Genomic DNA, 23541 nt, shown 5'->3' on the forward strand with positions numbered 1-23541 from the left:
AGGAAGCTTGCTGATGATGATCAGCAAGCTTTTGACAACAGTTACAAAGGGGAAACAGTGGAAACAGTGTCAGACTTTATTTTGGGGGGCTCCAAAATCACTGCAGATGGTGATTGCAGCCGTGAAATTAAAAGACGCTTACTCCTTGGAAGGAAAGTTACGACCAACCTAGATAGCATATTCAAAAGCAGAGACATCACTTTGCCAACAAAGGTCCATCTAGTCAAGGCTATGGTTTTTGCAGTGGTCATGTATGGATGTGAGAGTTGGACTGTGAAGAAAGCTGAGCACTGAAGAATTGATGTGTTTGAACTGTGGTGTTGGAGAAGATTCTTGAGAGTCCCTTGGACTGCAAGGAGATCCAACCAGTCCATTCTAAAGATCAGCTCTGGGTGTTCTTTGGAAGGAATGATGCTAAAGCTGAAACTCCAGTACTTTGGCCACCTCATGCAAAGAGTTGACTCATTGAAAAAGACTCTGATGCTGGGAGGGATTGGGAGAAGGGGACAACAGAGGATGAGATGGCTGAATGGCATCACCGACTCGATGGACGTGAGTCTGAGTGAACTCCGGGAGTTGGTGATGGACAGGGAGGCCTGGCGTGCTGCGATTCATGGAGTTGCAAAGAGTCAGACATGACTGAGTGACTGAACTGACTGACTGACAAAGGGGCTCAGTCAGTTTCAGAGGTGACCTTGGTTTTGGGCTCCACTTCTATGGCCTTCGTGCAAGACCTCACACTTGCGACCTTGGGATGAGACTCCACAGTGGCCACAAGTCAAATTATGCCAGCAGCCGCCAAAAGGTGGAGGAGCGGATTTTTCCCTCATGTCTCTGGAGTGAGCTAGTCCTTGTGGACACCTTGATTTTTTTGTTTTGAACTTCTGGCTCCCAGAATTGTGAAGGAAGAAATATCTGTTTTTTGAAAACCATCAAGTTTGTAGTAATTTGTTATAGCACCCATAGGAAACTAATACCTGGTGTCATTCATGAAGTATTCTTGCCCAAACCATGTGATCAGAATCTAATTAGGCCTTTAAGGGAATTCCCTAGTGGTCCAGTGGTTCAATCCCTGGTTGGGGTACTATTAATAAGATCCCACAAGCCGCTCAGTGCAGCCAAAAAAAAAAAAAAAGGAATCTAATTAGGCCTTTAAGAGTAATTTCTAGGTTAAAGAAAAAGCAGAATCTTGAGGAACAAGTTAAAAACACCATGAGAGTACAGTTTGATGAAACCAACATGTGGAATATCCTACAAAACAACTGCCCAAGTCTCTTCAAAGGATCATTGTCACAGAAAGAAGGGGACTGTTCTAGAATAAAGAGACTAACAAGATCTAACAGTAAAATAAAGTGCTTGATCCTTGATTGAAGAATACTGGCCCTTGAAAGAACAATTAGCATAAAAGATATTTGGGGAACAGTTGAAAAATTTTTAATATTGATTAAGTATTAAGTGATATTGTTGTTGTTGTTTAGTTGCTTGTCTGACCCTTTTGAGACCCCATGTACTGTAGCCCGACAGGCTCCTCTGTCCATAAGATTTCCCAGGCAAGAATACTAGAGGGGACACTAAAGAATCCATAAGATTTCCCAGGCAAAAATACTAAATGGGTTGCCATTTCCTTCTCCAGAGGATCTTCCCGACCCAGGGATCAAACCCGGGTTTCATGCATTGACAGATGGATTCTTTACCACTGAGCCATCTGAGAAGCCCATTAAGTAATATTAGGAATTATTAATTTTCTCAGGCATAATCATATTGCAGGCAAATGTCCTTAGATTTTGGGTATGCATGCTGAAATATTTAAGCATAAAATGCCTTCATCTCTATAATTCACATTCAAATGCACCTGCTAAATATATATAATGTGTGTATATGTATACACACATATATATGTATATGTATACACACATATTATATATATTTGCCATTTGCCATATTTTCAAATGTGGGAAAATGTTACAGTATTGGATTAGGTGGTGGGTATATGGGTATTTATATTCTTCCTACTGTTTTAAAAGTTTCCTAATAAAAGAAATGTAAGAAGCAATCAGCCTCTTTTAAAAAGAGGTTATAACAGTTGCTCAGCTTCCTTTAGAAGAAATCAGGACTTCCCTGGTGGTCCAGTAGTTAAAAGTCCACCTTGCATTGCAGAGGTTGTAGGTTCGATCTCTGGTCTGGTCAGAGAACTAAGATTTCACATGCTACAGGGGCACCTAAGCCCGAGTGCCTCAGTGAAGATCCCACATGTCTCAGCTAAGACATGATGCAGCCAAACATTAAAAAGAAAAAAAAAGCAACTATAGAAGCAATCAACCCAGTGTGGAGCTCAGCCTCTCCCTGCATGCTGCTGGGAAATGGGAGGCTCCAGGTCTCGGGTGGTACCCGACATTGTTGCATGGCCTTTTAAAGACAGCTCCCTCTGTGGTTATTTATCAGCACATAACTTTGATAACTGGCTGACATCTCTATTGTCACTATATTTAGAAGTTAATGGTTTAATGACAGGCAATAAACAGCCTTGAAATGTGACCTATTCTCACCTGAGAGTCATCTGACGGGCCAATAAAATTTAACACTTTTAAGAGTCAGCAGGTACTTTAACCCTTAGGATAATCTCTTTGTCCCTATTCTTTGGGAAATAACACAATCACAGGATTATTTTGGGAAACTATGACGTTAATGGTCAAAGTACAATAAACAAAGTAACAGGGACTTCCCTCGTGATCTAGTGGCTAAGACTAGTTCCCTAGTCGGGGAACTAGATCCCACATGCCATGACTAAGACCTGATGTAGCCAAATAAATTAAGTAAATAAACTAAAAAAGAAAGAAAGAAACAGATGGCCCTGAGCTGCTGAAAGCCAGATGCCCACAGATGCCACTGGACAGAACTAACCATTGTGCCTGCAATTGTTCTCACTGGAGCATTAAAACAAACCAGCAAGGTGAGAGCAGCTCTAAGCAAACAATGCCAAATGCTGGAGTGGCTCATTTCATCTTTTCTATCAACTCCTTTTCATGTTACTCAGTTCTGTTTCTCTACTCCTCATTATGGATGATTCTTCAGGTTACTAATTCTCTACCAGTGGATTGAATTAACCTCTTTATCTCTTTGAACAACTTTAGTCTCCAAGCATGCTCCCCATCTGAGTTTCTTGGTTGTAGTCACCTGCTGATTTGTTCTCCTGAGGATGTTTTGTATTTTGGCTCATCTTGCAAACAGTTGTCTTCCAAGGGAGCTCCCTGTCTGGAGGTATCCCTGGGGCTGACTTAAGCTTTTGCCTGTGTTCAGCCCTCTGAGATTCACAGGTTCCAAACCACATTCAAGTTATTAAGTAGTTCGGACATACAAAAATATGAATTGCATGAGCTCCCATAGACACTTCCTTGAATACATCTCTCCATACCCACCCCACCTTGAATTTAGCATTTAACAATCCTATACATTTGTTTTTACTATGATACTTAACTCCCAACAATGCATATATTTTAAACTTATTTACAATGTTAATTTCTGCTATACAGTGACGTATTTCAGTTATACATACATATGTAGTGTATATATATACACCCACACACACACACACTCCTTTTCATATTCTTTCTCATTAGATTTATCATAGAATATTGAATATAGTTCCTGTGCTATACAGTAGGACCTTTAGACAATGTGTTATTTAGTGATGTTTTTACATTACATACTATTTTTCTGTGATTTGCTTTTTTCCTTCATATTGTGAGATTAATCCACACTGGTATGTTAGGCATACTACCTCTGCATGTAACACATGGTATATTGTAAATATACCATTTTCCTACTGGAGAACACTTGAGTTTCCTTTTTCTCCCCCATTACAATCAGTAACATCAAGGATTCATGTACATTAATCTGTGTGACTGTATTTAGGGTGTGTTACCAGAAGTGGAAACACTGGGTTGAAAAGAATACACCTCATTTTTAGTAGATACACAGCACAAGTGAGAGCACACAGAGAAAAAAACAGTTTATTTAAGATTGAAGTGAGGCAGAAAGCAGGGTTTCCCTGGAGACTCAGACTGGAAAGAATCTGCCCATAATGGCAGAGATTCAATCCCTGGGTTGGGAAGATCCCCTGGAGAAGGGAATGGCTACTCACTCCAATATTCTTGCCTGGAGAATTCCATGGAGAGAGGAACCTGGCGGGCTAGTCTATGGAGTCGAAAAGTCAGACACAACTCAGCAACATTTTCACTTTCAAGGCAGAAAGACAGATGGGTATCCTCTCTGAGGAGTGCAGTAAAAATTAAATACACATATAGGACAGCTCTGGGTCTTTGTTTACACTTGTCCAATTATCTTTTTTCACACCTGACCAGTCCCTAAGACCCTCCCCAAGATTTGCCAAGGTGGAGTCCACTGCAGACGCCTGTGGAGGGATATCCAAGCTTATCATGGGGCAGCATCCCCTCCTTTTTTGACCCCCAAGGAATCTTCCTGCGAACGTGCAGACAGGAAAGTTTTCTTTGACCTTAGGAGTGGTCATCTTAAGTCTTTATTTTAGCAGAACGCAGCTCAGCTTCTGCCACTAGCTTTGTCCTCGGAGTATCCGGGTGAGAACAAAGCTTCAATTTTACTCCACTTGACTACCACCAGCTGTCCAGCCCAGGTGTCCATCTATCTCCTACAATACCTGTCTGTGACCTTAGCAAATACACCACCTGACCTGCCTCTTGAGAAACCTTATGTAGGTCAGGAAGCAACAGTTAAAACTGGACATGGAACAAGACTGGTTCCAAATAGGAAAAGGAGTACATCAAGGCTGTATATTGTCACCCTGCTTATTTAACTTATATGCAGAGCACATCATGAGAAACGCTGGGCTGGAGGAAGCACAAGCTGGGAATCAAGATAACCTCAGATATGCAGATACCACCACCCTTATGGCAGAAAGTGAAGAACTAAAAAGCCTCTTGATGAAAGAGAATGAAAAAGTTGGTTTAAAACTCAACATTCAGAAAATTAAGATCATGGCATCAGGTCCCATCACTTCATGGCAAATAGATGGGGAAACAGTGGCTGACTTAATGAAATTGAAAGACACTTACTCCTTGGAAGGAAAATTATGACCAACCTAGATAGCATATTAAAAAGCAAACAAAAAAAAAAACAAAAAAAAAAAAAAAAAAGCAAACATTATTTTGCAAAAAAAAAGGTCCATCTAGTCAAGGCTATGGTTTTTCCAGTAGTCATGTATGGATGTGAGAGTTGGACTATAAAGAAAGCTGAGCGCCAAAGACTTGATGCTTTTGAATTGTGGTGTTGGAGAAGACTCGAGAGTCCCTTGGACTGCAAAGAGATCAAATCAGTCCATCCTAAAGATCAGTCCTGGATGTTCACTGGAAGGACTGATGTTGAAGCTGAAACTCCAATACTTTGGCCACCTGATGCAAAGAGCTGACTCATTTGAAAAGACCCTGATGTTGGGAAAGGTTGAGGGCAGAAGGGGACGACAGAGGATGAGATGGTTGGATGGCATCACCAACTCAATGGACATGGGTTTGGGTAGACTCCCAGAGCTGGTGATGGACAGGGAGGCCTGACGTGCTGCAGGTCATGGGGTCACACTCAGACATGACTGAGCGACTGAACTGAAGATTAAAGAACCCAAGGTCAGAGAATAACAGCGGGAGCAGGTGACCTTGCCCTATACCTAACAAGGCAATTTCAAGGAGGAAAACAAACTGGCAAAATTGACTAAGGAAAAATAGAAGTTGGAAAAAAATCTTTGCTGAATGGTGACCGAACTGTAAATGTTCCACAGAAAAATGAATGTAAAAGATGTGTAATTTTTAAAACATGACTTATTAGAGACAGAAGCTGGTACACTCCAGCTGAACAGTGATGGTAGATGTAGACAAACAGGCAGTCTGAAGGAGACTGTCATTTGGAGTATAAACTGGGATGAGGCTCCCCTGGTGGTCCAGTGGCTGAGACTCCACACTCTTAATGCTGGGGACACAGGTTCAATCCCTGTGGTCAGGGAACTAGATCCCACATGCCACAACTAAAGACCCTGGATGCTTCAACTAAGACCTGGCACAGCCAACTAAGTAAACTAATAACATTCAAAAATAAAGTGAGACAACTTTATGGAACATACACTATTACTTTTAAAAGCCCACATCCTTTGACTCTGAAATTCTACTTTTGGAGAAGTATTTTGCAAAACTTCAAAGGGGTACAAACAGGGAATCAGACTGGTTTATAGCTTGAAAGAAACTCAAATACCCCCTACCAAACAAATGTACAACACAGCTTTAGCGCAGCATACTCTGTACATGCTAGTGAGGAATCATCTTTATGACACTGACAAAAAGGAGCAAAGGGTACTTTTTCTCCAATTTTTAAAATTGTGGTGAAATACACATAAAATTAGCATGTTTACCATTAAAAAAAAATTTTATTGGGGTATAGTTGATTTACAATGTGTTAGTTTCAAGTGTACAGTAAACTGAATCAGTTATACATACACTTTGTGATCCTCTTCTCTATTTATAGACTATTACCGAGGACTGAGTTTCCTGTGCTATACAAGTCTTTATTAGTTATCTATTTTATACTTAGCGGTGTGTATGTATCAATTTCAACCTTCCAATTTATCCCTCCCCAAATCTTTACCACTTTTAGGCATACAGTTCAGTGAGTGGTAATAACTGTTCATAACATTGAGCAATTATCACCACCATCCACCCCCATGAACCCTTTCACCTTGTAAAAGTGAAATACCCATTAAATACTTCTTCACTTCCTCATTCCCAGCTCCTGACAACCACCAGGATTATTATTCTTCTAGAAATATATCCAGACAAACTATGTTTTCACCAATTCATCAAAAAGAAAACTGGATGATTGTGTTAACAGTATAATTAAAACCTCAAAGATTAAAAATATTATGGTACTCCATCTAGAAATCCTCAACATTGGTGTCAATATACGACAAACCTAATTTTAGTTTTTTGTAATGTAGCTGGAAACAGGTATAGCTAGATGTCAACTGATGCTCATTCACTTTCACATCCCTAAACCTTTCTGTACCCTCATTTTTACTCAGACCCACCTATTTTTATTTGCTTTAAAACATTTTATTGCAATCTTTCTAATAAAGGTCACCTAATTGACTTTGGTCCCCAAATTTCTAAGCAGCCCACCCCCTCTCCACCAGAGTTTGACAGCTGCTCACACAGGTTCATGCAGGAAACACGTGAAGTTCCAAGGATCTGACCAACACCAGGTAGGACATCCTCTGCATCAGCAAAATCCTAAAACTTCAAAGAAGAAATACATATTAAAAACATGCAAGTAGCTGGCATTAGAGCATCAATCTGTTATAGATACAGGGACAGACTGGTAACTAACAGAGAGAACTGTGATTAGCCAAAAAGGACTTGCGGCAGTAATCACTTTCTAGTATATATAGATATCCAATTATTACAGCATGTATGTGAAACTAATGTAACTATATACCAATTTTACTTTTTAAAGAAAATTGCCACACAAGAAAGAAAGAAGCATGAGTGGATCAGGTGGTTTCAAAGATCCTCAGAGAAGCGCTCAGAGACTCTAGTCCAACCAGTTCATCACCACCACTCTGGAGCTGGGAGAAAAACAAGAAAGAGACTTACCACAGTACCCAGGTAGAAGGCATGTTTGTTGCTCTCCACTTCTTGTCACAGCCTGTTGCTGAAGTGGCAGGAACCATCACCTGGACATCCCAGCCACCCCAAAAGTGCTTCTCCAAGAGAATTCTAAACCTTAGGCCTTCAGTCACCAGGCTAGCCTGGAATCTCTGTGAAGGGGTAATGCCCTGGCTGGGCTTCCAAAGCTTTCAAGCTAGAAAAAAGGATGAAAGCAGGACAACCAATGAGAAAAACAAGCAGAGTTACAGCCTTCCCACCAGCCCTTCTCAAATAGCCAAGTATCCAGTTCCCTAAATGAGTCAGAAATCAATTTTGACATCAAGACCAGTATCAGAGACTCTAGTCTGAGAAATCATCATTCCTAATTTAGGGATATCTGGATCAAGGACAGCATTAGAATCTAGAATATTCAGAGATGATAGCCCCAACATAAAGTGAAAGTGAAGTAGCTCAGTGGTGTCCGTGCAACCCCGTGGACTGTAGCCTACCAGGCTCCTTCCTCCATGGGATTCTCCAGGCAATACTGGAGTGGGTTGCCATTTCCTTCTCCAACATATCAAATTAAAAGTTTAGCGATGGAAAGTTCAGGAGAGAAAAGGAGATAACAAATTTAGAACTGCAGAAAATACCTCCATCAAGAAAGCACCGTATGTAGGGTAACTTATACTAGGAAAAGGGGTGGAGAAAGCAGGTTTAGCAAGGCTGAGAAAAAAAGTTCGAAGAGTTAAAAAAAAAAGATCATCTGTGAAGAAACAGATAACAGCATAGCTAACACTTACCCTTCTTTTAAGAATAACACAACGGTGGACGTTTTAACTCCTAATGGAGAAATGAGACACACGAATACGAGATCAACAACAGTTCTTGAACTTCTCCCCGCGCCCAAATACCAAAGATCCCAGCCCGGGTTGGGGGGACGGGGGTAGAGGTGGTCAGCGCGCTGCGGTGATGGCGTCAGCGAGACACTCAGAATCACCTGGAGTCATCATCAACCCCATCCTCCCCCAGTGAAACCGCCAGCCACTCCAGCTCGCACAATCCACTCACCCTCGTGGTGCCTCGGACCCTCCTTCGAGAATCAGGAGCCTGGAAAGAAAGCAATTAGTCAGCAGAGACCAGGGCGACTCCACACGAGTCCCCCATGCCCTGGGCTGGGTCAGTTCCAAGCAGTGGCGTCACAGACACATCAGAAACTCTAGTCTGTATTAATAATTCATCCCGCTCAGCCCGAGACTGCGGTTCTCCCACTCAACGGGTTCCCGAGGTACCTGCAAGCCGGTAGCTGTGCAAAGATGGCGCAGGCTGCAGCCTCCCCCTGGTTTGGGTAAGGTTCCACAGCAGACGACTGGCGAACCGCCGGAGGACCATCCTCACCCTGCGCGTGTTCGCCGCACAAAAAGAACTGCATGGGCGGGGCCAGGGCTATTTATTCACGGCGCGCGGCTTCGGGGCCTGATGGGCATGGCTGTCTTCTGAGATGCCTGTCTCGACCAGCAGAATGTTCCTCATCACTCGTCCACACAAGACTAAAGTAATGTGAAAGAGAGGCCACTAGCGAATGTTTCACATTCTTCTGGGCAAATATTCGGAGACGTTTCGTGAATTTTTAAATACAAAAACAGGTGACCTGACTGGCCAGGCCGCAGAAAGTCCCCAGCGCTGTTCGGTGGGCGCACACTTCCTGGATGGCCTCCCAGGAGGTCTAGGCTCAGCTTGTGTAACCCGGAGGCTTGTCTTTAGTTCTCACGTGTCCCAGCAAGGCATTGGGGTCACTCCAAGGGACTGTCATCCCGCTGTGTCTAGCCAGCGAAATCTGAATCCGCAACTCCCCTCTTCCAGCCGACAGACCTGTCAGGCACATTATTTCTTGTCCTTTTTTAATAAACAGCTTTATTAAGGTATAATTTTGTCTACTGCGGGGGAGGGGGGTGCTGGCTGGGTGGGTGGGGCAGCACAACCTGAAAGTTGAGAATTCTGTTTTATTCAGCAGGCAAAACTGAAGACCTTGAAATATGTACGCTGTCATGTGTGAAATAGACAGCTAGTGGGAAGTTGCCCTGTAACCCAGGGAGCTCAACCTGGTGCTCCGTGAGGACCTGGAAGGGTGGGATGAGAGTATGGGGGTGGGAGAGAGGTTCAAGAAGAAGGGGATATATGTATACTTACGGCTCACGTTGTACGGCAGAAACCAACACAACATTGTAAAGCAATTATCTTCCAATTAAATGTTAAAACACACACACACACACAACTGAAGACTTTAGCCCAGGTTGCAGCCTCTCAGCTCCGAAGAGGAAATGGAGAAGCCAGGCTATATAGGGTTTTTGCAACAAAGACCGTGTAGTCAGAACTTTAAAAAATTAACCATTAATTAAAGAAAATCATGCGAAGAGTTGACTCAATGGAAAAGACTGATGCTGGGAGGGATTGGGGGCAGGAGGAGAAGGGGATGACAGAGGATGAGATGGCTGAATGGCATCACTGCCTCGATGGACATGAGTCTGAGTGAACTCCAGGAGATGGTGATGGACAGGGACGCCTGGTGTGCTGCGATTCATGGGGTCACAAAGAGTCGAACACGACTGAGCAACTGAATTGAACTGAAAGAAAATCAGACATCTCAAGTCAATGAATTTACTATTTTTCTGTGTATGGAAAGATGCAAAAGTCTGGGCTTGTAAAAGTAATTCCTCAGCTATCTGGGACTGGTATCCTGTGTTTCCCCAACCTTATTCTACAAGGGGTGCCCGTTGTAGGGTAGGGGGTGGCTTCGTCCACAATTTTTCCCTCTTGCACAACTGAAACTCTGTACTTGTGAACAGTTACTCCCCACTTCCCTTTCTTCATGTCTTTTTTTTTTCATCCCACAAACCATTATTAGAGACCTCTCTGTGCGACTCCAAATCCTTCAGCTCCTATGTCCCCAGAGAGGGCTCTGCTCCTTGTCCTAGGAAGTGGCTCCACCTATGGGTGGCTCAAGGAGTACACACACAGGCATTTCAAAACGAGCTTTAAATACTCATCAGAGCGCCATGCAAAGGGACTGGGGTGAGTGTGTTACACACGAGCTAGGGCTGGGTTGTGCTGAGAGAGAAGGGACCAATCTGTCGGGGCAGCTGGGGTCCCCCACCCCCAACCTGGGATATGGGAACCAGTTAAGGGCCCTCTCTGGCGGGTCCCATGGGCCAACTGGGAGCCAGCTCTTGCTTCCAGGTGGATCATTCCAGAGGGAACCGAGGAGGACCGCCCATGGAGGCACTTCCTTAGTGACATTGCTGATAGCTGGGGTAGCCTGGGGCCTCGATACCTTCCTTTGGGGGCAGCTGGTTGGGCTTCTCCAATAAGGGGAGTGTACTTCGGAACTGCTGGATAGTGTAGTGTGGAGGATGCCAACACACTGGATGAGGGCCAACAGGATGCCCACCCCCCGCCCCCCAATCATTGCTAAGCCCACCATCGCCAATGGGCCACTGTGGGCAGCTGGCACAGACCTGTCAGAGCTTCACTGGTAATAGAGTTCCAGAAATCTTCCTTGCTCTGCAGCCACACCAGACCCGTGGATGGTGGAAAGCAGCCGCCCCACTCCCACCCACACACCGAGAAGCTACCTCCAGTCTGAGGGGTTTTGCTCTTTAACAGCATTGACACTGCCTCTCAATTGGTGCCGAATTCCAACAGGGTCACTGCGGAAGTCCTTCATGGCCTGGAAGACTTTATCGCAAGTAACAGCCATAATGAAGGTTCCACCGCAATCATCCACAATTCTCCATGGGCAAGGCTCATGTCTTTTTTTGTGTAAGTTCTGTGTTAATTACTTTGGCCAAGCCTCACGCTTCTGGGATTTTACTTCCACCGGGTATCAAACCCAGGCCCTGGCAGTGAAAGCACTGAGTCCTAACTGCTGGAGGGCCAGGAAATGATGCCCTGATGTTGCTTTCTAATGAACCATTTCCCTAGTGATGACTCATGAAATTAATTGACCCAGCTTCAGGAATTCTTTTTTGGCCCATTAAGCTGTTGGTGGCAATTTCCCTAAAGTTTAGCATTACTACTGCTGCCAGTGAATCAACACTAAGGCCTTTCCAGCTTTGATTCACAGCAGAAAATCCCTTGCCACAAGCTGCTGCTCCTGGAAGCACTGACATCTTCCTCTCCTCCCTCTCTGGTCCCCATACCTCTAAAAAATAATCAGGAATAGCCTCTGGTACAGTGGTTTTTCTCAACTTTGGCTGACACATTGTGGTGGCTTTAATTCTATACAGTGCCTTGGCCTACTTCCCAAGTCTCTGACTCTTGTGGGGGCAGCCAAGGTGGGGGGTGCGTATCAGTATTTCTTTAGCTTCCCAAATAATCTCAATATATCACTACACTGGCAAACCCTAACTCCAAAGATTTGAAGTTAAAAGATTTGAGGGACTTCCCTGGCAGTCCAGTGGTTAAGACTCCATGTTTCCACTGCATGGGGTGAGGGTTTAATCCCTGGTCAGGGAACTAAGATCCTGCATGCCCCTCTGAGCAGCCAAAAATAAATAAGATGGGGGTTTAAAGATTTATTCTATTATCTGGCAGGTTAAGTTTTTAAAAACTTAAGCAAGCCCCCAATTTCTGCTGCTGCAGCAGTTAAACTGCACATATTATGAAGTTATGGTCAGAGCATACAGCATATTATAGTTCACATTTCTCGTTATTAAGACCAGCCTCTGAGAATTGGCCAAGGAAGCAGAACTATACTTTTACCTTTATAATCTTTTCCTTAACAAGGCTTCCCATACTTTGTCATTCCTAAAATGTTTTGGTTTCCCAGAGGAGAATGATTTATTGAAAAATACACATGAAACTTTAAGTTGCGTGATTCTGGAGTTGGTGTTCGCAGGCTCAGTTTTTGAAAGAAGAGAGGCTGGGATTCTAATCAGGCTAAAGAAAGTGTTGCTTTGCAGATGGCTCAGTGGTAAAGAACCCACCCACCAATGCAGGAGATGCAGGTTGGATATCCAGGTTGGAAAAGATCCCCTGGAGAAGGAAATGGCAACCCACTCCAGTATTCTTGCCTGGAAAATCTAATGGACAGAGGAGCCCGTTGAGCTACAGTCCACACGGCTGCAGGAGAGTCTGGATGTGACTAACACAACAAAGTGTTAAAGAACTTTTAACTGCTCCAGTAAGAAGCCGCCCCTAGGGAAGGGCTTGTGTGGGAGGAACACCCATTTCCCCAGCTCTACTCTGCACAGCTTTTATTCCCTTTTTTTCATAATTAAATGTGCTATTAAGTTGCTATTGTTTACAGATTGTCCGTGAAAAGTACAAAAAGGCTACTGTCAGTGAAAAAGTGTTAGTCACTCAGTCCTGTCTGATTTTGTGACTCCATGGACTGTAGCCCGCCAGGCTTCTCAGTCCAGTGAATTCTCCAGGCAAGAATACTAAAATGGGTTGTCATTCCTTTCTCCAGGGGATCTTCAAGACCCAGGGATCAAACCCAGATCTCCTGCATTGAAGGCAGACTCTTACCTAAAACTGGAGTAAAATCACCACTTGAAGCCAAACAGGAACCATACACCACCAACCCCAGTGTTCAGGCAGAGTGGGAAAACACCCTGGACCCAAAATCACTTGTTTCCCCCTAGTTTTGCCCTGTATATCTTAAGTGACCACCTCAACATGCTAACCTCTGAAAAAAGCTTCAGAATACCTAGGGTAGAGAATGGTGTGATGAGAATTACTGAGGCTAACTGGGGTGATTCAAAGATCCAGGTACAGTGCCTGGCCCACCCCTCTTTTTTGCCTTGCCCCCAAACTCGGTTTCTCACTTACCTAAAACCCTCACTTGGAAAACTCCAGCTTGAAAGACCACAGCTGAAGCCAATGCTTGCCTACAGCACATTTCAGCTTGTGATGATCTAGAACGTTGGAAGTGAGGCAATTCAGACAAATGCTTTATTTTAAAAGGAGACAACCAAAACTAAGAGGCTAAGTAACTTACACTAGATCACCCAGGTGGGATTTATATACACTTCATCACCCAGGAGGGATTTATACACACTACATCACCCCGGTGGGATTTATAAAAGGGAGTATTAAACTGCACCTCATTTTTACTCTTTTGTCCACCCCTAAATTTATTTATACCTTAAACAAGACTGGAAGACTCACAGGTTAAATATGAACAGCTCTGCACAGAATAAGTACAAGAGAGGAAGGAACCATAAACCTCTCTCAACACTGCCTTTAAACCCACACTAATTTCTCCGCCCCCAAACCCTCTGCAAATCCCATCCCTACTTTTCCCTAAAACAAACCCCACCAAAATCAAAAGGGGCACCTGGAATTTGTTTTCTGTTATGGACATAATTTACCACCTCCAATAAACTCACCAAAAACTATAGCTATAACCATGGCTCCTAACATATATGACTCCGGAAGTACTGCCCTTTCATGGTCTATGGAATTCAGACATTCAGATAAGCACTAATCCCTCCCCAAATAAAAACCAACAATCTGTATTTATCTTTTTTTTTATTCCTTAAGTATACAAATTTTTAATTCTATGACTTTTGGTGTGTTTACAAAGCAAAAAACAGGACACAGGGTGGCAGTGTTGACTCACTTGAAACAAAGACAACCAAGGAAAGCCATCCTTAAAGTATCAACTTACATGAAATGCAAACATTCTCGTGAACACACTCATTATAACGTACAGAAATAACAAAAAGAAGCTAGTTAAAAGGTTACAACCTAATCATAAAACAAACTGACACAGCACAGGACTAAAATATAGGGCAAGACCAAAGTCCATGGGTCTACTACAGACAAAAAGTAAGGCCCCTAATCCACTTCCTCAATGGTGGGGCCAGACCCAGAGCCCCCTTTAGGGGCCTGAGCCCCAAAGCCGCCAGCCCCGGGGCCGCCCGCCCCCTGGTACAGTCTGCTGATGATGGGGTTACACACCTGCTCCAGCTCCTTCCTCTTGTGCTCAAACTCGTCCTTCTCCGCCAAGGTGTTGGCGTCCAGCCAGGAAATCACCTCCTGGCACTTGTCCAGCACCTTCTTCTTGTCCGCCTCGCTGATCTTGCCCTTCAGCCCCTCATCCTCCACGGCGCTCTTCATGTTGAAGGCGTACGACTCCAGCGCGTTCTTGGCAGACACCCTCTCGCGCTGGACCTCGTCCTCTGCCTTGTACTTCTCTGCCTCCTGCACCATGCGCTCGATCTCCTCCTTGCTCAGCCGGCCCTTGTCGTTGGTGATGGTGATCTTGTTGGCCTTGCCCGTGCTCTTGTCCGTGGCCGTGACGTTCAGGATGCCATTGGCGTCGATGTCGAAGGTCACCTCGATCTGGGGCACCCCCCGCGGGGCCGGCGGGATGCCGCTCAGCTCGAAGCGCCCCAGCAGGTTGTTGTCCCGAGTCATGGCCCTCTCGCCCTCGTACACCTGGATCAGCACGCCCGGCTGGTTGTCCGAGTAGGTGGTGAAGATCTGCGTCTGCTTCGTGGGGATGGTGGAGTTGCGCTTGATCAGGGCGGTCATCACGCCTCCGGCCGTCTCCAGTCCCAGCGACAGGGGAGCCACGTCCAGCAGCAGCAGGTCCTGCACGTTCTCCGACTTGTCCCCCATCAGGATGGCCGCCTGCACCGCCGCCCCGTATGCCACCGCCTCGTCCGGGTTGATGCTCTTGTTGAGGTCGCGCCCGTTGAAGAAGTCCTGCAGCAGCTTCTGCACCTTGGGGATGCGGGTGGAGCCCCCCACCAGGACCAGGTCGTGGATCTGGGCCTTGTCCAGCTTGGCGTCGCGTAGAGCCTTCTCCACCGGCTCCAGGGTGCTCCGGAACAGGTCGGAGCACAGCTCCTCGAACCGCGCCCTGGTGATGGACGTGTAGAAGTCGATGCCCTCGAACAGGGAGTCGATCTCCAGGCTGGCCTGGGTGCTGGACGACAAGGTCCTCTTGGCCCGCTCGCACGCCGTGCGCAGCCGCCTCACGGCCCGCTTGTTCTGGCTGATGTCCTTCTTGTGCTTCCTCTTGAACTCCTCCACGAAGTGGTTCACCAGCCTGTTGTCGAAGTCCTCCCCGCCCAGGTGCGTGTCCCCGGCCGTGGCCTTCACCTCGAAGATGCCGTCGTCGATCGTCAGGATGGACACGTCGAACGTGCCCCCGCCCAGGTCAAAGATGAGCACGTTGCGCTCCCCCTTGCCCGTCCGGTCCAGGCCGTAGGCGATGGCGGCGGCCGTGGGCTCGTTGATGATCCTCAGCACGTTCAGCCCCGCGATCACCCCCGCGTCCTTGGTGGCCTGCCGCTGCGAGTCGTTGAAGTAGGCCGGCACGGTGATCACCGCGTTGGTCACCGGGTGGCCCAGGTACGCCTCGGCGATCTCTTTCATCTTGGTCAGCACCATCGACGAGATCTCCTCTGGGTAGAACGCCTTGGTCTCCCCCTTGTAGCTCACCTGCACTTTAGGCTTGTCTCCGTCGTTGATCACGCGGAAAGGCCAGTGCTTCATGTCCGACTGCACCACCGGGTCGCCGAACTTGCGGCCGATCAGCCGCTTCGCGTCGAACACGGTGTTCTGCGGGTTCAGCGCCACCTGGTTCTTGGCTGCATCGCCGATGAGCCGCTCGGTATCGGTGAAGGCCACGTAGCTGGGGGTGGTGCGGTTGCCCTGGTCGTTGGCGATGATCTCCACCTTGCCGTGCTGGAACACCCCCACGCAGGAGTAGGTGGTGCCCAGGTCGATGCCGATAGCCGTGTTTTTCGCCATGCCGGTGCCCGCTTTTTCGGCTCCGAGATGAGTTTCAAACCTGAAAACGGTCGAGAGGATCCGCGACGAGAAGCTCGGGCTTTTCAGAAACCGAAAACTGAACGCGCTGGTGCCGCTCGGGGTGGTCCTTGGAGACAGCGGGTCTGCGGAAGCTGTTCTCACGGACTAAGCCGCAAGTTTTATCAGCTTTCTCCAGGCTGCTGTTTTCTCTTCAGGCGGCTCTGTGTTTATAATTCTTCATCAAGCCCCGCCTTTTCCCTCCTCAGCCAATGACCGAGCTCAGTGGGGCTGCCAGGTCGGGAATATTCCAGGGGTTTCGCCTCAAGTCCTGCCCCCTGGCTTTCTGGGACCAATCAGCGCCCTGGATGCCACTCCTCCCAGAACTCTCCAGACTCTTCTAGGATTCGCTGGAGGAAACTGGAGTCCTAAGGCGAGGGGGAGAGGGGCTGGGAAGGTCCACCCACTCAGTCTCCGGTTTCCTGGTGACCAGCCAGCCAAGTAGTTTGGAGTTGACTGGAAAGATCTGCCCTGGGCTTGTAATTAATTGTAGGGCGGTGAGAGGCTCTTGGGGCTCAAATTAGTTTGGTGGTTTAAAGTAGAATTAAAGGCTACACGACTGCCGGGACAGCCAAAATACATAAAGTTCCCGAGTTTCTCGAAGAGGGTTGGCTATCTGTCGATCAAGGAGAGTGATCGGAGGCTAACGCTGATGGAAGCAGCCACGTTTGGGCTGGTTCGCCGAGCGGCTGGGCTGTCCGAGAAATGCCTTGGTCATCCGCGGCGCTTTTTCCATTTTATTTCTAAAATGGGAAGGAAAAGGAGAGAATTGAGGCTGTTTAGTTTTGGCTCCTCTTCAGCCCTATTCAGATGGGTGGGGAAATTTTATTTTTCAGAAGAAAAGCGATTAGGTATATGGTTTTTAGATCGTAGAAGGTTCCCAACGCCTTAGAAGGGACCTGCTCGGTCGGGGAGCGTGGGAAGGGCAGGGCTGGAGCCACAGCTCCCCTGTCCCCGCCCAGAGCCGCTCCCTTTCGCCTCGGGCTGGACTGGGCTTGAGAAGGAAAATATTTTCCATAGATATTTAGCTGTCTTTTGCGCTTCTCCGGATTCCTCATCTTTCCCAGCCCCGGGTGCGGACGCCCCCCTCCCCTCCTCTGTACGTTTTAAATTCCTGGTTTAGCCTCAGATGATCAGTGGTCCCTGGATTAACCTGAGTCCCGAATTCGGTCTTTTGCCTTGTCATTGGCGGCTCCTAGGCTGTCCACCACTTTTAAGTAAATGTGGAGTGGTGGTGAGCCTGCGAGGGTGGGGGTGGGGGAACGTTCAGTCCTGTTTGAGGAGCATGCTATATAGTTGGTTGGCGGGTGTCCCGTTTTAAGCAAACTGTAATGATGCTGGAAGGTGAGAGAGGTTGGCGGGACCTAAGTTTTATCTCCTCTAAAAGTTCAGGTTGTTTGCTGTGTACTTAATTCCTCCATTTAACTTTTTATCCTAGATTTCAGCTTTCTGTTGTTACCCTCCTTCCTGTTTTAAATACAGTCACACTTGGTAATTTATTTTGGCTTTTTCTTCTTCCTTTATGGGCAATGCAATATTCCTCATTAGGCACCTAAACTGTAGGCACCTAAATGTGAGGGACATTAAAGCCATAGTAGAGGGGATTCACAACCCACGAAATAGACTCATTACTGTATCCACATGTCTTGAGCATAGAAAACATGACAGCACAAGTGGGAGGAGGCAGTTGTGGGGTTTTGTTGTTGTTTTAAAATTAATAGCTAAGCCTTAGTTGCAGAATGGTCGATCTTAGTTGTAGCATGTGGGATCTATTTTCTTGACCAGAGATCGAACCCAGGCCGCCTGCATTCTCCTCCACAGTCTTAGCCCTTCTGGACCACCAGAGAAGTACCTGAGGAGGCAACTTCTGATAAAGGGAAGAAATCTCGCTTTGAACACTTTTGCTTAACTGACGTTTACACACACACACACACACAAACATGCGCGAGCACGTGCACACACAGCCATCCATCAAAACACCTCTTTCTGAAATCAGAGGGTATTCAGTTTATTATATAATTTGTTCAGGTTAATCAGATATAAACATATTGCTTTAACAAATCTGTATCTTTCACTGTGCAGGTAGGTGACGACTTTTTTTACCTTCAGGTGTGGCTCTCCAATGAATCACCTCCTTAATCTAGTCAAACTGGTTAAACTTCAGGAATTTTCCATCTCTTTATGCACTTCCAGAGAAGTATTCACCTCCAGAGAAGTCCTTAACCTCATCCCCTCTCCCCTCTCTTCCTCAGCATCAGCTGCTGCTGCTTGCTGCTAAGTCGCTTCAGTCATGTCAGACTCTGTGACCCCAGAGACGGCAGCCCATCAGGCTCCCCCGTCCCTGGGATTCTCCAGGCAAGAACACTGGAGTGGGTTGCCATTGCCTTCTCCCCCATCAGCTGCTACCAGCAGGAATTCTGGATTCGCTCTCCAAAATTTGCAGTTCTCTTCCTCTATTGGCTTGAAGCAAAGGGCATCATTGTCTCCACTGTTGGATAGGGAGACAGGTGATAGGGCCTCAAATCTTGCCTTTGCTAGGGTGGAGGCGTGGGGGAGCCACTCGAAAATGCTGTTTTTCATGAATCAAGCAGTCAGCTACACACTGTATTGACCTACGCTTTGCATTGTCTCTCTCTGTGGATGACCTGGAAACCTAAATATCCGTATTTCTTTTCCATTTCTTACCAGGAGAGTCTCTTGAATTTTGTCTTCCTTTCACACTGGACGCTTCCCAAGGCAGGAACTCAGGTACAGGTTTAATTGGTGTCTAAGGAGATTTGGTGTATGACCATTTAGCAGCCTGTGTGTGTGTGTGTGTGTGTGTGTGTGCGCGCGTGCCTTCAATGGGGTTGGAGGATGTAATTGACCATATCTAAGCCTTGACAACTTTCATAAGCTTTAAATGATAGTAACCGGGCTGTTAGCCTATTGAATTCTGAGATCTCTATGATGAGAAAGGCAGTGCTACACAACTGCAAGACCCTTGACACCTTACAGTATCTCAGGGAGATATGTGTGCCATAATTCAAACTGAATGCTGTATTTTTGTACCTGATAAATCCTTTAATGTAACACAATTGAACTACATGAAAAATCAGATTTCTGCTCTAAGCGACCCATTCCCTAGTCTTGACAATCTTTAAAAAAAAAAACTGGTGTGGAGGCTCATGGCTAAAATATTTACTTTTAATTCCACTAATGTTATTAACTATACCATTTGTATTTTGCTTGTTTCACAAGATTATTATTTCTTGTATTACCAAGTATATGACTGAGCCTTCAACGGAAATGATGACTAGACTTGAAGCAGTTGATCAAATGTATAGTTCGATATATGATCAATGATTGTAATAGTGTAACTCTAGAAAGCAATGGCACCCCACTCCATTACTCTTGCCTGGAAAATCCCATGGACGGAGGAGCCTGGTAGGCTGCAGTCCATGGGGTCGCTAAGAGTTGGACAGGACTGAGCATCTTCACTTTCACTTTTCACTTTCATGCATTGGAGAAGGAAATGTCAACCCACTCCAGTGTTCTTGCCTGGAGAATCCCGGGGACGGGGGAGCCTGGTGGGCTTCCATCTATGGGGTCGCACAGAGTCGGACACGACTGAAGTGACAGTAGCAGCAGCAGCAGCAAGGAGATTTTAAGACTCCCAAGAGATTTTTCACAACTTTATTTGATGCATTTTGAAATTAGTTTTTTTTAATTGGATTTAGTGTTTGGAAGAATCAAGGTTAAGGTTGCCCAAGCCTGACTGGGTGACAGGGTAAAATTTAAGGGTTGAGGATGGGAGAGAGATTGCCTAGAATGCTAACTGCCAAGGGCAGGAAGTGGGTGGGGCGGAGGGAGCCGTCCTCACCCTGAAGTTGCAGGATCGTTTTTTTTGTTCTCTCTCCTTTTCCCTACAGTTTTTCATCTGGTATTGCTTTTCTCAAGTCTATTTGTTTTTAAAAGACAGTATAATACTAGGTTTTTCAGACAGAAGCAAAAGAGAACAGTGTGACACCTAGAGCCAGGCATTTTTTCATTTTATTTTTGGCTGTGCTAGAGCTCTGCTGCTACAGAGGCTTTTCTCTAGTTGTGGTGAGCAGAGGCTACTCTCTAGTTGAGTTGGGGGTGAGCAGGCTTCTCATTGTGGTGGCTGCTCTTGTTTCAGAGAATGGGCTGTACGTGCTCAATAGTTGTGGCACGTAGGCTTAACTGCTCCTTGGCACGAGGACATGTGGGAATCTTCCTGGACCAGGAATAGAACCTGTGTCTCCTGCATTGGCAGGCGGATTCTTTACGAATGAGCCACCAGACGAGCCCGAGCCAGGCATCTGTAACCTTCAAAGGGCAAAGGCGTGACAGTGTTAGTCACCCAGTCATGTCCGACTCCTTTGTGACCCTGGGGACTGTACCCGGCCAGGCTCCTCTGTCCATGGGATTTTCCACACAAGAACGCTGGAGTGGGTCACCATTCCCTTCTCCTGGGGATCGTTTCTACTCAGGGATAGAACCCAGGTCTCTTGCACTGTGGGCAGATTCTTTACCATCTGATCCACCAGGGAAGCCCTGGGAACTCTGCTAATTTCCAGCAGCATGGGGAAAAAAACTGGGAAAGGGAAGACCTGGGTTTGTATCTGGACTCTATCTCCTTGTTGAAGCTGTTTTTCTTTCTTAACAATGAAGTACTTGTAAATGAACTAAATTACACAAGTCTGTATAAATTAGAATTAATATATATTTCATAGTATGATACCATCAAGGATTACAAAGACAATATTTAAAAGACTAGTTCAGTGCCTGTGACAGAGTAGTTAGTACTCAAAAGTTTGTGCCCTTCATTCTTTTATTGGAGTAACACTCTCTCGAGTCTCATCTCTCAATAATTTCTTACTGAGGAGCTTACAAGGTTGGGGATTACTACCAGGACTATGATAGTAATACTTTCGGTTTACCATAAAAACTATCTTAAGATTTTTAGGCAGTGTCCTTCAGCCAAACCTTTCTGTTTACAAAGATGAGCACAAAGGTTCAGAGGTTTCGTGTCTTGGCTAGACAGGTAATTAACGGAATCAGTGATTGAACCAACATGTCGGCATAATTCTTACTTTGGACTCCTCTCAATGCTGGCACATAAACCCTATCGTGTTCCACGCTCTATAAAAGAATAGAAACGACCATGGAAGACAGTAAAGAGTGAATGTCAGGGCTCTACGTGCGCCATCGGGGTGTGTGACTTGCGGAGACTCAGCTCCAAGCTGTTGCTTCTGACTCACGCGTATCTACCCACCCCAGCTCCGCCGCTTCCCCTGCAACACCCACACTTCCACCTTCCCAGCCCTTCCAGCTTCTCCCAGGACCGTCTCCCCTTCCCGTTAACACAGACTGGTCGGTTGTTAACAGAGGGAGGGGGAGTCCCGTTACTATGGCTAGGCTGGCAAGAATTCTGGAAACTAAATGTAGAGCCATGACTAAGCTTGATGTCCTAGGGTGGCGGCGGGGCAGGGGGCGACGGGCGGGGGAGGGAGACGGGTGGGGCAGTTTGTTTGTTGAAGAGTGTTCCTACGAGCCAGTCCCCGCCTCTGAGCCCAGAGAGCTCCAGAAAGTTCCTGACGCAGCCCGAAACGGGGGCAAGGAGCCAGAGCGAGTAAGACCCCGATAGAGCGGGGCGGGGCCTGACGGCGGGGCTGGCCGCGGAGTTGCCTGGCCGGGGCCGGCGTTTTTCGGTTGTCTTTTTCAAAATGGGATTAAAGGAGTCAGTAAAGGAGAAACCTTTAGAGTTTCCCTCAAACTCGCTAATTTGCTGGGTGAAAACACTGGACAGGTTTGTAACTGACACAAGTTGGATGGATTAGGGTGGCCAGAAGCGAGAAGGTCCCCACCGCCCGAGGCGGGTTCGCCGCAGCCCTGGGCAGGGATTGGCTACAGCTGGGAGCTGGCTGTCTTGTCTGCCGCCGCCCCATCTCCCGAATCTAGTCCCTGGTTCTCATGGGGACGTCTGGAGGGGTAAAAAGGTGGAAGATCCTCTGGGGGTGATTCTGATCTTCCGGACTCCTCCGCCCCCTTACCCTGTATTTCTTGTGTGCCCTCCCTCCTACCCCGCCGTGCCCTTTCCTCCGACTCCCTGCTGGGCGGTACTGGCGCCCGTGGGGTGGGGCAGGTTGGCTCGGCATCCCGAATTCGCTGCGATACCTGACCCCTTAACGTCTCTACGTGAGCTAGAGTTAGGAGAGGACTGATGGGGTTGCTATATCCCACTGAACTGCACTGGAAACTTTGCGGGTGACCCTCGGGGATGGATTTAAGGTGATCAGTTGGAATAAAGAATGACGACAGTTGCCCTTTCTTATTCCTACCTTGAGGCTCGCCCTCAGAAATCGCCAGTGTTGACTTTTCACCTGAAAACCATTTAACTGAAAGCCCATGCTTCTGTGCACGTCTCTCACAATTATGTTATTGCTTTGGTATCCTTTTCATTTTTAATGACAGAATCCAGTTAAACACCAGGAGTAACTATGTGTTAACGTAATAGCTTGGATTTAAAATTAGTCACATTACCATAACCATCTAATTTTTGAGGGCTGGCATAGGGAAGTAGGTGAGATTGGAAGTAGGGAAGGTGTTAGATTTTAAAAATGCTGTTTGATAGACCATTATTTTTCCTTGATGCACCTCCTCCCCCCGAGTTCCTGCTGCTACTGCAAACACCTTCTCCAGGAATGACTTTGCATTCTCTTTGTCCCTCAGCTTCATGTTGAAGGTGATTATTTTCAAAAGTCTGTGCAAGGGACTGTGCAGTAACACCGTATATTGACTTCCTAATAAAACACCCTGATAATCTTAACTGATTTAGCCATAGTGAAAGTGAAGTCGCTCAGTCGTGTCCGACTCTTTGCGACCCCATGAACTGTAGCCGACCAGGCTCCTCTGTCCATGGGATTCTCCAGGCAATAGTACTGGAATGGATTGCCATCTCCTTCTCCAGGGGATCTTCCTGACCCAGGGATCGAACCCAGGTCTCTTGCATTGTAGACAGACGCTTAACCGTCTGAGCCACCAGGGAAGTCCA

General features: G+C 46.5%; 1 protein-coding gene, 1 long non-coding RNA gene, 3 other non-coding genes and 1 pseudogene across 5 annotated transcripts; all 6 read right to left on the reverse strand.

Annotated features, from left to right (window-relative positions):
* Nucleotides 1-6425: 6425 nt before the first annotated feature.
* On the reverse strand, nt 6426-9970 carry LOC138425373 (uncharacterized). Its single transcript, XR_011251192.1, has 5 exons — nt 8951-9970; nt 8730-8768; nt 8462-8501; nt 7668-7875; nt 6426-7310 (listed from the first exon to the last, which is right to left on the reverse strand). It is a non-coding gene; the product is annotated as an uncharacterized lncRNA (long non-coding RNA).
* On the reverse strand, nt 7557-7636 carry LOC138426095 (small nucleolar RNA ZL8). Its single transcript, XR_011251521.1, has one exon. It is a non-coding gene; the product is annotated as a small nucleolar RNA ZL8 (small nucleolar RNA).
* Nucleotides 7979-8045, reverse strand: LOC138426089 (small nucleolar RNA SNORD52). The gene has a single exon (XR_011251515.1). It is a non-coding gene; the product is annotated as a small nucleolar RNA SNORD52 (small nucleolar RNA).
* On the reverse strand, nt 8613-8675 carry LOC138426090 (small nucleolar RNA SNORD48). The gene has a single exon (XR_011251516.1). It is a non-coding gene; the product is annotated as a small nucleolar RNA SNORD48 (small nucleolar RNA).
* Nucleotides 9971-10847: 877 nt separating the features above from the next.
* Nucleotides 10848-11920, reverse strand: LOC138425146 (mitochondrial import inner membrane translocase subunit Tim17-B pseudogene; annotated as a pseudogene).
* A 2255-nt stretch (nt 11921-14175) lies between these two features.
* Nucleotides 14176-16906, reverse strand: LOC138425370 (heat shock 70 kDa protein 1B). The gene has a single exon (XM_069563161.1). It carries the CDS (start codon nt 16425-16427, stop codon nt 14502-14504), a length of 1926 nt encoding a protein of 641 aa, XP_069419262.1. The 5' UTR covers nt 16428-16906; the 3' UTR covers nt 14176-14501.
* Between the last annotated feature and the right edge of the window lie 6635 nt (nt 16907-23541).

Source organism: Ovis canadensis, chromosome 20 (assembly GCF_042477335.2).
Source record: "Ovis canadensis isolate MfBH-ARS-UI-01 breed Bighorn chromosome 20, ARS-UI_OviCan_v2, whole genome shotgun sequence".
NCBI classification, from domain to species: domain Eukaryota; kingdom Metazoa; phylum Chordata; class Mammalia; order Artiodactyla; family Bovidae; genus Ovis; species Ovis canadensis.